This window comes from Lycorma delicatula, chromosome 1, assembly GCF_047948215.1.
Source record: "Lycorma delicatula isolate Av1 chromosome 1, ASM4794821v1, whole genome shotgun sequence".
Classification (NCBI taxonomy): Eukaryota; Metazoa; Arthropoda; class Insecta; order Hemiptera; family Fulgoridae; genus Lycorma; species Lycorma delicatula.
The window spans coordinates 136,744,002-136,758,088 of NC_134455.1; the positions used below are offsets into that span (position 1 = coordinate 136,744,002).

General features: G+C 31.2%; 1 protein-coding gene across 1 annotated transcript in view; it reads left to right on the forward strand.

Moving 5' to 3' along the window:
* The window catches only part of LOC142322748 (putative sodium-dependent multivitamin transporter), a 46,861-nt gene extending 39,599 nt beyond the window's left edge, over window positions 1-7,262 (forward strand). The window contains exons 10-11 of the mRNA XM_075361823.1: window positions 2,506-2,710; window positions 5,328-7,262. Coding sequence (XP_075217938.1) covers window positions 2,506-2,710; window positions 5,328-5,387 — 265 coding nt within the window. The 3' untranslated portion in view covers window positions 5,388-7,262. The remainder of the gene's footprint in view (window positions 1-2,505; window positions 2,711-5,327) is intronic.
* The last annotated feature ends 6,825 nt before the right edge of the window (window positions 7,263-14,087 follow it).

The following is a 14,087-nucleotide window of genomic DNA, read 5'->3' on the forward strand; positions in this document are numbered from 1 at the left end:
ATTAAGTATCTGTTCCGCACGACTTGTCTTTTCTAATTTCACTCTCACATCTGTTTTATTTTTTAAAGATTATAAAGTATGTATATTTTTTTTTATTGATTATTTTTCTACGAGAGTAATCCACGATAGTTATTTGTGCTGTGGCTACATACCATTCTTATACAAGAGAGACTTTTTTCTCCTATAACTTCTATTATGGATTGTTAGTTTCAGAAGAGTTGTTTCAAGAGTAGTCAAGCTTAAATTTATTGAAATATACAGGTTTATATTTTGTGATAAAAACATTTTTTATTAGATTAATTGTTCCATTTTACTTTTAATTCAAAATATTTATAGTACGCTGGATTACTGATTAAAACGGAAATGAATATATTAAACATTTATGATAGTATAGATAAAATAATAATTTTTCTATAGAGTAGAAGTAATCTTTATTCTGAATTATTTTATTATTGAAAAGTTTGTATTAATTTATTATTACTTATCCTAGATTTTGTTAAAACTGTGATTTATGGCTGTAATAGATGTACTCTACAGAGCTGGAGAGTAGGTTAGTTTGTGCTCTGAAGGGATCAGGGAGTTGATTTCTGTTACACAGAATGTCCCATATAAAATGCAACTATTTTTCATAACTTTATATCAGTAGGTATACTTAAATGAAAAATTCATAAGTAATTTATTAAATACAGTTTATTATAAAATTTTATATCTTGAATTCTAGAGTAAATACTTAAAGTTGCCACCATTTTACCGAACACACTTCTCCACTCTTATCACAGCATTTCTTGCAACTGTTTTCAGAGTTTGCGATTGGATATTTGATACAGCTTCAACACTGAACTTCAGTTAGTTATAACTTTAGTTGCATTTTGTTGATGCAGTTGGAAGTCGAGAGTTCCAGCGTTCAAGTCCTAGTAAAAGTAGTTACTTTTATACGGATTTCAATACTAGATCATGGATACCGGTGTTCTTTAGTAGTTGGGGGTTTCAATTAACCACAACCCTCAGGAATGGTCGAACTGAGACTGTACAAGACTTCATTTACACTTATACATATCATTCTCATTCATCCTCTGGAGTATCACCTGAATGATAATTCCCTGAGGCTAAACAGGAAAAAGAAAAAGAAAAGAAAAGGTCTTTTCTTTGAAATCATCCCAAAGAAAAACCCTGGCTTTTCAAATCTGAAGATCTCAGTGACCATAAGCCATTATCAGAGATGCGATCACTCAAGAATTCACTAAAAAAATCAATTGTTTAAATTTGCATAATATTATTTACAATGTTGTAATCAACAGTATCGATCTTCCTCTTTCAAGAGTGCAATAAAATATTCTAATATTACTCTGTATTAATGGTGCACTCAAAGAAAATAGTACTAAAAATTTTTTAATGATTTGTGGACCAGTGGTTTTTCATGATACATCTTGGGATTTCCCAAATCCCAAATCCTACTGTTTTGGTGTTTTATGTAGCTATCAAAATGGAACCACACCTTGTCAGAAAAAAATAGCGAGTTCGTAACATGAACCACATCTAAAAATCTATCAAATCGATGAAGATGTTTTTTAGCTGTTTTTTTTTTGCTGGGATTAACAATTCAATGATTCTTTTTGAATTTGATATAGTTATAGGTTTAGCTGTTTTGTATACTGATGAATGGTTGACTTCTGATAAACTTCAGCTGACAAGCAAAATTAATTTTTTCGATGAAGTAGTTAGTTGTCTATTTATTTCAGTGTCTGCATTCAGTATTGTCCTCGATATTTTGTGTCCATAATCATTAATAGAACCTATCCCTATTTCTGAATTTAGTCACTAATCTCAATACTCGTCTGGTCTATCCTTGTACTTTCAGCAAAAAAATCTTTGCATTCCAGTCATTGATAATGAACTACAGTACAACTTAGTAATAAAAATATCTTATGAAACATCATCTTCTCACTAACAATGCCCTAAGCGCTTTGTTCATTTTGTGATTCAACTGGAAGCAGTCTACTAGTGTATTGTTGGACCAATCCATTCCAGTAAATTGTAAGAGAGAAGGATAGTCAATTTAAATTTTATAGAAGACCAATTGATGGGTTATATATCGGTTATCAACCGATTTGGATAAAAATTAGCCGTCACATTGTTTATACTTTCTATCTCATCAGCACTGATCAATAAACATTTGAAGAGTAGAAGTTACCGATTGTGGATGTTGCTTTAAAATTAATCATAACGACCATTGGTGAATAGAAAGCTGAAATAAAATATTGTTTCACTTTCAGAGTAATTGTCATAGTTCCGTGGACTTCTTATCTGATATGCAACAATTTATTTGGCCCAGTAAAAAATGAAAAAGAAAACCACTTAACTCTCTTGTGTGATTTTTCCTTTGTGCACAGTGTGAGATGTTAGTTGATCTTAAATATGATTTGTCAAATTGCTGGGTTTCATACCAGGTCATCAGGAGGGTCCATTATGGTTATGGTACTAATTTTTATTTCTGTTTTTTTACAGTCAATACTACTTTATTTTTTATGAAATGAGCTACATGTGGTATCCACTATTTGGATTTATTCCATTCATTGTAATTGGAATAATAATTAGTTTAATTACAAATCCTGAAAGAAAATTTAATAGTGATAATTTTGAACTATTAACTCCTCCATTAGCAAATTATTTCTACAAAAAAAGACAAAAACAGAATCGTCATGGTGTTAATGTAAGTATGTATGTTTTATAAACAGTTCCTAAGTTAATCCAATTTGATGGATTTTCTCCAACAATGATGTTTAAAAGGATGTCAAAGTAATCTCAAAGGATTTGAGAATTCATTTCCAACTAAAAAATCATAACACATCTTGTCGTCTTAATTTACAAAACAAAGATTTTGCATCGATTCATTACATGACTGTTTTTAGTTTCAGTTTTGTGCACAGCAGGACATTTGTAGTTATTCTATTTTCTTTAAAAAATATTGTAAATCTTCTCTTTAGTAGATAGTACGTGGATTTTCTATTTGTACATTTAGAGTGAGATTTGTTGAGCCACCGGGTTGGTCTAGTGGTGAACGCGTCTTCCCAAATCAGCTGATTTGGAAGTCGAGGGTTCTAGCGTTCAAGTCCTAGCAAAGCCAGTTATTTTTACACGGACTTGAATACTAGATCGTGGATACCGGTGTTCTTTGGTGGTTGGGTTTCAATTAACCACACATCTCAGAAATGTTCGAACTGAGACTGTACAAGACTACACTTCATTTACATACATATCATCCTCATTCATCCTCTGAAGTATTATCTGAACGGTAGTTACCGGAGGCTAAACAGGAAAAGAAAAGAGTGAGATTTGTTAAAAAGTAATAATTTTTTTAAACACTTGCTCGAACTTCTTTAAAAAAATCAAGATACACAGTATGTCTGAAAAGTTCCCGAAATAAATTTCTGTAGTCGATACAAATAGCGCCAACTCTTGGACAACCAATAAAGTATGTAGTATGGTGTCTGACGAGCGTGTGAACAAAATTTCATCACGTTTCTTCACTCCAGTCACAAGTTATATTCGATCGAGTACTTTGTGTTCATGTGACCTTGTGCGAGCTCCTGACATGGAACAGAGAAACGTGATAAAATTTTGTGTTCAACTTCAAAAATCTTTCGTTGAAACTTATTCTATACATAATACGGCACGCATTCGGTGATGAAGCCACATCTTGTGCTACAACATACGCGTGGTGGAAGCTGTTGACAACATACACGGTAAAAAGTCGTTGGCTGACGACGAACGAAGCGGGAGGCCGTCAACAGCTGTTCACGACAAAAACATTGCGAAAGTCCACGTGCAACTTGTCAAACCGTGAATTCTAAATTCTATTTGGAAGTAATGAAACGCCTGATACATCGCATTTTTCAAGCAGTTGGACTGTCTTGCACGACAATGCCTCGGGACGCCTCAAATCAAATCATCATCTTATCCCACCCGACTTGAGTCCAGCAGACGAATGTTTTGTTCCCGACACTCGAGTTGAAGATGAAAAGTCACTTTTTCGACGACATTCCGGCCATCCAAAGGGTTTGCACCGAGCAGTTGAAGGCGATCCCACAAAGTGATTTTGACGGGCTCTACCGGCGCTGTTACAAGTGTGTAATTAGAGAAGGGTTCTATGTAGAGGGTTAATGTGAGTAAATTCATTTATTTTTAAATCTGTATTTTACTTTAATTTAGTTAGAGAACTTTACAGACATACTGTGTAGCTTTATGCAGTCTGCTTAAAAAAAAGAAATTCACAATGCATTACTTATGGCATTAGTTATAAATTAATATCAAAGTAAAATATTTATGTTCGTGTCTTTTATTTTCTCTTCCTGTTTTCAAATCAAAATCATTTTATTATTTTTTTGTTCAATAAAAATTAACTATGCTAAGTAGAAATAATAAATGCGCATTATATAATAAGCATATTCATTATGTAAACAAAAGATATTGTTACATACTCAAAGCATGATTTGCACAGTTATGCACATAAACAATTAACATGTGTTGCTAGAGGATGCAGTAACCAAGCCAAAGATATGATTTTGACACTTAAAATTTAAAATGTAATATTTACACTGTAATATTTTTTTTTTTTTTCATCTCAATTTGTTTGAAAGATCAACTACTAAATAAAAAGTTAAAAAGTAGAATTTGGTTAAATGAATAACTTCAGTTTTAACTGTATAACAGAAAATTAAATAATTCCAAGTGAATGCAGTTTTTATTTTTTTGAAAAAATTCAATTTTAAGGAAGAATATTCTTAGAACTAAAAACAAAATTATTTGAAAAACTAAGATTCTATATTATTAAATATCTTTAACCTAACAACCAGTTAGTAGATCATTTTAAGTCTTTTGTATAAGTACACATACAGTTGTATATATTTTAAAATACTATATATTAAAATAATATGTAGCTAATTTTATAGGGTGGATAGATTAAATACTGGTCATGTGTTATAATTACATGTCCAACAGGTCGACTACACAACCATTAAAATATAAATAATGCATTTATTTTATCTACTATATTTCTAGTATTTTTACATGAAAAAACTGGTTATTATTGTCATCATTATCGATTTTCAACCATTATATTGGTGTCTTCTGTTGTGCATAATATATAATATATACTAATAGTAGAAAACTAATACTAGAAAATACGAGAAAATTTGCACTGTGTAATTCATTACAAACCTTTATTAAACACAAAATTATTTTAAAATAAATTGTAATATTCAAAGAATTATGCTTTTTAGTTATTAGTATATTAAGTTTGAATTATTCAATGTTAATTAATTTTTCAGATGGTTGAAATGACTGAAAAGGATGAAGCAGATGATGCATCAACAGTAATGTTAAAATAAGTAATATCATATCATGATATGTACTTATCATATAAGTACATCATATCATGACTACAGAACAATTTTTGAATAGCGAAAGTTGTAAAAAAACTGTCTAAACTGAGCTATCTTTCTTAATCAAAATTAATAAATGTTTTATTTTGATGATCAATACATTATGTTACATTATATGAAGACCATTTGAAAAGTTCTCAGTCTGACAAAAAAAAACACAATATTTCAGAAATAAATAAAAAAATTTCAATGCATTCACTTTGCAATTCAATAAATTTAAATCAGCTACTTTCCAAATTTTTAAAACTCTCAGTATAATAGGATTTTCAACTCTGTAAAATAAACTGTTGTCACAGCTTGGATCTCATCATTTGAAATGAATATTCATCCTGCGAGTCATTTCTTGGGGGAAGAAAATGCTGGAAGCCAAATCGGACAAGTGTGAAAACACTTCAAAGTGAAATGGAGTTTTACAACAACCTGAAACATGTTCAGGTGAATTATTGTGATGAAAGAGCATTTTCTTTTTGACCAGATGTGGACATTTACTCTGAATAGGACCTTTTAATTAATACAGTAGTGAAGTGTAGTACTCCCTGGTGATGGTCCTATCTTAATCCAGATAGTATATGAGCACAACTAGAATCCCAAAAAACCCTAGCTATGTCTATTGGACATTGAGAAGTGGTGGGAGAATCGTAGTAAGGTTTGTTTATAACTAATCATTAAATCAGTCGTGTTTAGAACTTGTCATAAGCAAGATCCTCTGCTCTGTAAGTCAGTCATGCTTAGCATTTGTCATAAGTAACACGGCTCTGCTCCATCAGCGAGTGTATCATTACATGAATTTACTATGTCTTGTAGTTTAGTGAATCTTGTTATTAAATATCATTTATCTTATATATCAAGCATCTTTATTCTCATACCAGTCCAAGGAATTGTTCCAGCCCTAGTATTATTCTTTACAGTCCACTATATCCAAATCAACATAAATATTCTACCTAAATGGTATCATTCATTAAACCCAACATTTATTTTAATTTTCCTTATTAAACCCCACATTTCTGTGGTCCTTCATTACTTCTTTGGTTCCATATCCTACATTATTTATGGTCCTATGGCTGGATCGTTTCTGTGATTTCCTTTCCTGATCCTACAATGTTGTTTCCTGCAAGTGGAACCATTTTCCCTTTCTTTTGACATACCTGTCCCACCCATTGTTTGGTTTCCAGCATGAGGTGAATCTATGTTTTATCTACTTCCATAAAACACTGAAGAAGCTCAGTAGAATTGTGTTTAAATAATTCTAAATACCCTTGAAAGTATTTAGATGAATACATTTTTGGTTGACCTTTAAGAAACATGGCACCTATCAAGCAGAAAGCTAAGTCCTATCCAGAACATTTTGTTAATTATAGTTGATATGATTGTCTAGATATTTACAATGTCAGCAGGCTCATGTACTTTCAGTATACAATAATTTAATATGGCATTGGAAATTTTCATCACAACTTCATCCAGCAAAGCGGTTTTTCGGTCTTGAATAAAAATGTATGATCACAAACATGTTAATTCATATTTTTTATTTAGTATTATTTAAAAACCTATCAACAATAATATTGTTTCAAGAAAAACAACATTTTTTAATTTCATTTTAAGTAAATTGGTGGGAAATTTTTTTAACTTGATTTTTAAGATAAGAAAAGATCGTTTCTCATAAGCTGTGAAGATTGTTCAGAAAATAAAAAATTGACTTTAAACAGGGAGAGTTGGAAGTTTTTTTTTTTACAACTTTTCCTATTTAAACAGTTTACTTGTCTACTTTTTTAAATTTTCCTTTTAGGTTATGAATATCAAGACCCTTTGTCATTAAGACCTAATTTTAAGAGTATTTATGTTGATGTTACTTGTCATCATATAATTTAAGATTATTTTATTTACTTGATGCTATTCAAGTTCTTGATGCTATAATTTTAATACAATAAAATTTAATTATTTAAAACATTTTGTAATGTTAATTTCTTAAATGAAACTCTTCAATTTGTAATTTAGAGAATAAAAGTAACTTATTATAAAAAATTCAGGATATTTTCTTTATTGCAGTACTTGAAATAGTAATCCTATTTTAAAATTATTTTTTCTTACTTCAAACTGATATTGTTTGTAAAAAGACCCATCCTCTAACTAAATCAGGATGATCATGTAAAACTTATTTTTTTGTAAATTGTAAAGTGTTCACAAAAGGAATGTATGTTTATATTTTAATTGTACTCAGTTCATGATTTGTTTTTGAAATGTAAGAACTTTTTTCTGTTCACATCCAAAGTGAGCAATTTCTAATGAAATATCATTACTGATATTCATGATGAAATTTAACGAAAATATATTAACAAGCTACATAAGAACCATTATAGTATAAATAATACAACTGTAAATACAGTGTGTCATATATCTTCAAAAGTAGCTCCATCCATTTTAAATAATTTTCCAGTACATCAAGAAACTCTCACAAATGTTCCCTTTTGTTTAAGAGTTCATGAATTCATTGTTGGATAAGATTTGGAATAATCAGTATTAAGGTAAGTTTTTGAAGAAATTAAAACCTTACAAGTAATTTATTACTATGATTTATTTTAAAAATTAAACTATAAATTAAGTATTTTTATTAAAATCTACAAATTAGAAAAAAGAAGAAAAAGACACCTGTGATCTCAAAACAACCCAACTTCTGTAATCTTATTCCAGTTGCACATCATTACAAATATTTTGTAAATTTTTAATAAATAAAAGTTTTGTGTTGTTTTTTTCAATGTTTACCTTAATGAATCTGTAAGAATTTTTTATAATATCTTCAACTTTTCTTCCTCGATTGCCTTACCTTTTAATAATGGCATCTGGACCGTGTTGTTTAGTAATAAGCATTTCTTAAAAATGTCGCTGTAAGATCTGATTTATAATGTTTCAAAATTAATAAATTTTTGTTATTTGTAGTTCTCTTAATGATAACCTGGACAGCTGAATTTTAAACTGTCAGTTACTTGCGATCTAAATAGTTTTTTGATTTACAATCATATCCAAGATATTCTTCTTAAGCTGATTCAACAATGATACTATATTCAGAACTTTTTTACAACTATTTACAACATTTAGAGAAAAAACTTTTCAGTATTACCAACCACAGCATTTAAAATTATAGAAAAATAAATAAATGTATTGTACTTCTTTTTTTTTCCTGTTTAGCTTCCGGTAATTACCATTCAGATAATACTTCAGAAGATGAATGAATGAGGATGATATGTATGAGTGTAAATGAAATGTACACTCTCAGTTCGACCATTCCTGAGATGTGTGGTTAATTAATGTGTGGTTAAAACCCAACCACCAAAGAACACCAGTATCCACGATCTAGTATTCAAATCCGTGTAAAAGTAACTGACTTTACTAGGACTTGAACACTGGAACTCTCGACTTCCAAATCAGCTGATTTGGAAAGACGCGTTCACCATTAGACCAACCCTGTGGGTTAAATGTATTGCACTAATAAAATAAAACCTAACTAAAAGAAAAAATAAATATAAACAGATAGAAGAAGACAGGATTTGAAATAAATCATCAAAATGATCAGTAATACAGGATTGGAAAAATTAAATTTGTGATCTTTTGGAGTAAAAAACTACTAAGAAGTAAAGTTTTAGAACTGACATCAGAAAGAAAAAAATTACATTAAGATTTTTTCTGGAATAAATTATATACTGAAATACATGTTTCAGCAATATGATGTTTATCTTTTAGACTGCATTAGTGAAAATATTTTTTTTATGAGGACAGTTTTGAAATTGATAATTCAGATAAGGTTAAGTTTAACTACTTATGAAAAGTTTATAAAAATATTACTCAACAGAGATTGATTGTTGAAGTCTACCTTTCATTATAATTCGAAACTTAATTTTGGGCTCAAACAAAATTGATTATTCACATCAAGTACTTGGGCACTATAGATTTTAATAATATAATCAATATAATATTGGAACCCCCCAGGTTAATCTAATGGTTAACCTCATCAAAAATCAGCTGATTTTCTAAGTCAAAAGTTCTAGGTTTGAATCCTTATAAAGGCAGTTGCTTTTAAGTGGATTTGAATGCTAAACTGTGGATACCAGTGTTCTTTGGTGATTGGGTTTCAATTAACCACATGTTTCAGAATGGTCAACCTGAGACTGTTCCAAGCTATATTTTTACTGGTTCATTTACATTTATATTGCAGTTATGTCAGGCCTGGCAAACAGGTAGAAGTAATTTCATTTTGCTTATACACACACACACACCCAGACCCAGCAGCAGTTAGAAAAATCTGATGTGGACACCACATGACTTTCTTGAACGCCTATTAAATTACATACAAACATTTTTTTTAAATGAAAAGTACATCAAATTTTATTTCATTAATAACTTCTGATATTTTTTCATTTTATTTTTATTGTTATTATTGAATTATTATTGTAAAAGGTTTATACAATCGGAGGTTAATAATTGTTAAATTAATTAATAAATTAATTAATTAATATTAATTAATTAATAATTGTTAATAATCAATATAAATTTAAAAAAAAGGAGATGAAGTATGATTCGAACCGATGTGCCTTCCCCTGTAAGATCCACATATTTAATTAATTAAAATTTTATTTGGCTATAACTCTGGAACCAATGAAAATAAGTACCATATGATGATATCATTGAAAAGCACTCAATAAGGGCTTACTTCTGCAGTTGAGAAAAAGTACAAAATTCAATTTTTAAATTTTGGACTTTTTTGGACACTTTTGGTTCAGTCAATTGCAATCAAAAGTGAAGGTGCACAACTAGATATTACAACAGTCCTAAATCCACATTTTCAACATCCTACAGCTAATTGTTTTTGAGTTGTGCAAGAAACATACGTAAGCAGAGACATCATTTACTTCATACAAGGAAGTAAAAACAGTTGAAGAAAACAAAACAATCAATATAAAATTGGTGGAGAAGATAATATTTATGGGTGGTCTATTGTTTACTGGAGAATGTTTTTTTTTTTTTACATGGAACAGGATAAAACTAATATCTAATTTCTTTTACTGAAGAAAAAATTCTCCTATTGCTTCGAATTTTATCTATTGGCTTATTTACTTAGTTATTCATAAATAACTTCATTAATTTATCTTCTATTCATCATTAATCTTTTATAATACTATTTATATTTTATATAACACTAGCTGTATTACAGTATGCACATTAATCTGAACACAGGAAATCTTCTATTTATTTATATGTTGTGGCTAAACCGCTTGACCACACCCATTGTTTAAGTTGTCTGTGTAATATGAGGTTATTTTTCTTTGGTTATTTAGCAATTTTCATGTAATAAATAGTATTTTGTGAAAGTTTATTTCATTTTTAATTACAAAATCATATTTTTTGATCTGTGTTTTGATTATGTAATAGACATAACTCTAACAAAGTGTCTGAAAATTGTTTCTCTTTCTGAGCACACCATATAACACAATGACAACAAGCTTCTGAGTGGAGTGTGGTGTGGTGAGTGACAATAATGCTATTTTTAAAAAAAATTAAAGAAACTGGTTCCTTTTCACCTCAAAGGAAAGGAAAATATATAGCTGTAAAAGTAAAACTATTTCAATACAGGATCGGGGATATTGGTGAGAAAAAGTAAACCAGATTCAAAATTATCTGTTATGAACTTAAATTATGAATTAACAGCCAATGGAATAGATCTTTACATGACAACTGCTAAATGCCAACTTTTGCAGATGGGTGGGAAGCTTCTTGGCTGGTTAAAAAGCTTTTAATATCATCAATGTGCAAAAAAAACTATACTTGTGAACCAAAGAAGACTGAAAAAATGTTTGCTGATGAATCACATTTTTATGTCCAAGGGCAAAGCGTTTCATATGTTAGAAAATCATAATATGAAAATACATTTCCAGCTCATATCCAACAATCTATTTAAACATCAACAGGAAAAATGTTTTGGGGTTGTTTCACATTTGAAGGGCCATGATCATTACTTCCACTAGATGGTATGTTGAAAAATAATGGATATGTCAAGATTCTGAAGGAAAGTTCACAACTATAATTAAGTACACAACTTCAAAACAAATGACCACAAGGCAATGGGGAGTTACAACAAGATTTGTCACATATCATACTGCCAAAAAAGTGGGTAAATTTTTTGAAAACAAAAGATGAAAGTGCTCCCTTGGCCACACACTTTCCAGATTTAAATCAAGTTGAAAATCTCTGGACAGTAGTCAAAAATCATCTCTAAAAAATTGATTCTACTACAACAGTTGACCGACCTCATTAAAGCAGTTATTGTTGAATCGATGCCAAGTCATGTACTGCAAGTGATTAAGAATAGAGGCCATATTAATTACTAGATATTCACAAATTATACAGGAAAGATTTTTTTTCTAAATAAAGCTATTTTTTATTTTGTTAATTAACATCTGTGTTCAGATTATTTATGCACTACAATAATATTACTTTCCTCTTTGCAGTTGTCTTTCTCCCAAAGACTGATATTCCATTTATTACAAAAATAGATTATATAAATAAGTAGAATAATAAAAATAAATTAATTAAACATATAAAAATTAATAGAGAACAAAGTGATATTAAAAGACTAACAAAATAGAATTACGGTTACTCTTCAAAATAATATGTTTTAAAAGTTAGAACAAAAGCTCAATGAATTAAAAAAAAAAACTAATAAAAAAGATGGTAGGTACATTTGGTACTGAAATACCTTATCAACATTGATAGCATATTGTGTCACTTATAAAACCATCTAATGTTATTTTGAGTAATTCTCTGCACAGTTATGTGTCTGATTGGTAGAAAATATGCTGACATATTTAAATTGAAAAACATGATTATGCTCTGAAAACCATTTATAAATAACTGTAATAAAAAGTGTAGACCTAGATGTTCAATTTTATTGTTAAACAATCATTAGCAGTATGAACTGTAAAAAAAGTATATATAAAATGTAAAGTACTCTAAAAAAGTAGGTAATATAGTAAAAAGTAAGCATATGAAAATAAGTGGGAGGAAAATAAAGAAATAATAACGGACTTGTAGTAATTACAAAATTAATTGCCAACTAAAACAGTACTTCCAAAACAGTAAAAACAAATATTTTTAGCTTAAATAAAATATTTTTTTCCTAAAAATAAAATATTTTTCCTAGGTCTTAAAAAATTGGGGAACTAGCTGTACCTGCTCCCACGGCACGCTCAACACCTCAAGGGGTGTTGTGGTCTGTCGGGATCTTCTTAACTGTACGGAGCAGGAAATTGTAGAAGAATTAGTGCCGCAAGGAGTATTAGAATGTCGGAGGTTGAACATGAGAAGGAATGGCGAAGTCCTACCTTCAGCATTCCATGTTCTTACATTTAACCGGCCTACTTTGCCGGAGAAGATAAGAACGGGCATACATCGGTTGGATGTGCGGGCATTTGTCCCGCAACCAATGCGATGCTTTAAATGCCAACGCTTTGGACACACCGCTGTTAGGTGTGAGAGGCCGCAAATATGCGTGTGCGGTGATGGAGTTCATGAAGGAGAGCCGTGTAAGGAGCCTCCTACCTGTATAAACTGCAGAGGACAGCATTCCTGTAGATCCAGGAACTGTCCTGTATACAAAGACGAAGTGGCTGTGCAGGAAGTAAAAACCCTGCAAAAGGTCACTACTTTGAAGCTAAGAAGATCGTAAACGCCCGCAGACCTAGAGCAACAACAACCTATGCTCAGGCTGCGGCTGCTGTTCCTGCTCCTGCTCCAGTTGCTGTTGATGAGAGTGCAATCATCAACAAACTCGCACCTACCTTGGCTGGCTTAATTGAGAGGATAATTGAAAATAAAATGAAGCTTCTCAGCACTAAAGAACCTGTTAAGTCAAGAATAATTGTACAGCTTCCTGAAGACACATCTCCAAAACAGAAAGTCGCTCCAGTAGAGAAGAAAACGGACACTAAACCTGAAATCCAAGTCCGTCATAGTGAGATTTTAGTTGATGAGAAGTAAGTGACAGCTACAGAGTCTGTTATGGAGGCTCCCAAGCCTCCTGTAACTGAAGTGGCTTCTAAGCCTCAGAGGCCACAAAAACTTTCACAGGGGGGACGAGTGTCCCCCTTTCCACAGGCGGTGACCGGTGCGACCCCCGTGTCTGGGGTCGGCCAAGTTGACGCCCCACAATCGGCGCCTGTAACCGGTGCCGATCCATGCCCGTTGTCGTCGGCGGCTTCGGTGGTCTCCGATTCGGAGACCGGAAGCTTTACGGGCGACGACCTTCTCCGCGAACACAATGCTGTTCGTAAGATGGAGAAGAAAAGAAAAAAAGGATGGCCGAAGGGAAAACCGAGGCTATAATATAATTTAAAATCAGCGAGTCGATAGTACAATGGATAGCATCAATGGATGTTTTTCAAACATCCATGAGCTCCAATGCTTGGTACATGATGTAGACCCGATTTGTATATGTCTGCAAGAAACGCATTTCCGCTGAAATTAAAATTTTTAATTAAGAGGATTCAATATATTCCGGCGAGATCAACCGCCAAATGTAAGAGTTAGAAGTGGAGTAGCCATATTAACATCAACTAGAGCTACCACCGAAGCGGTTGTTCTAAACACAAACCTACAAGCCGT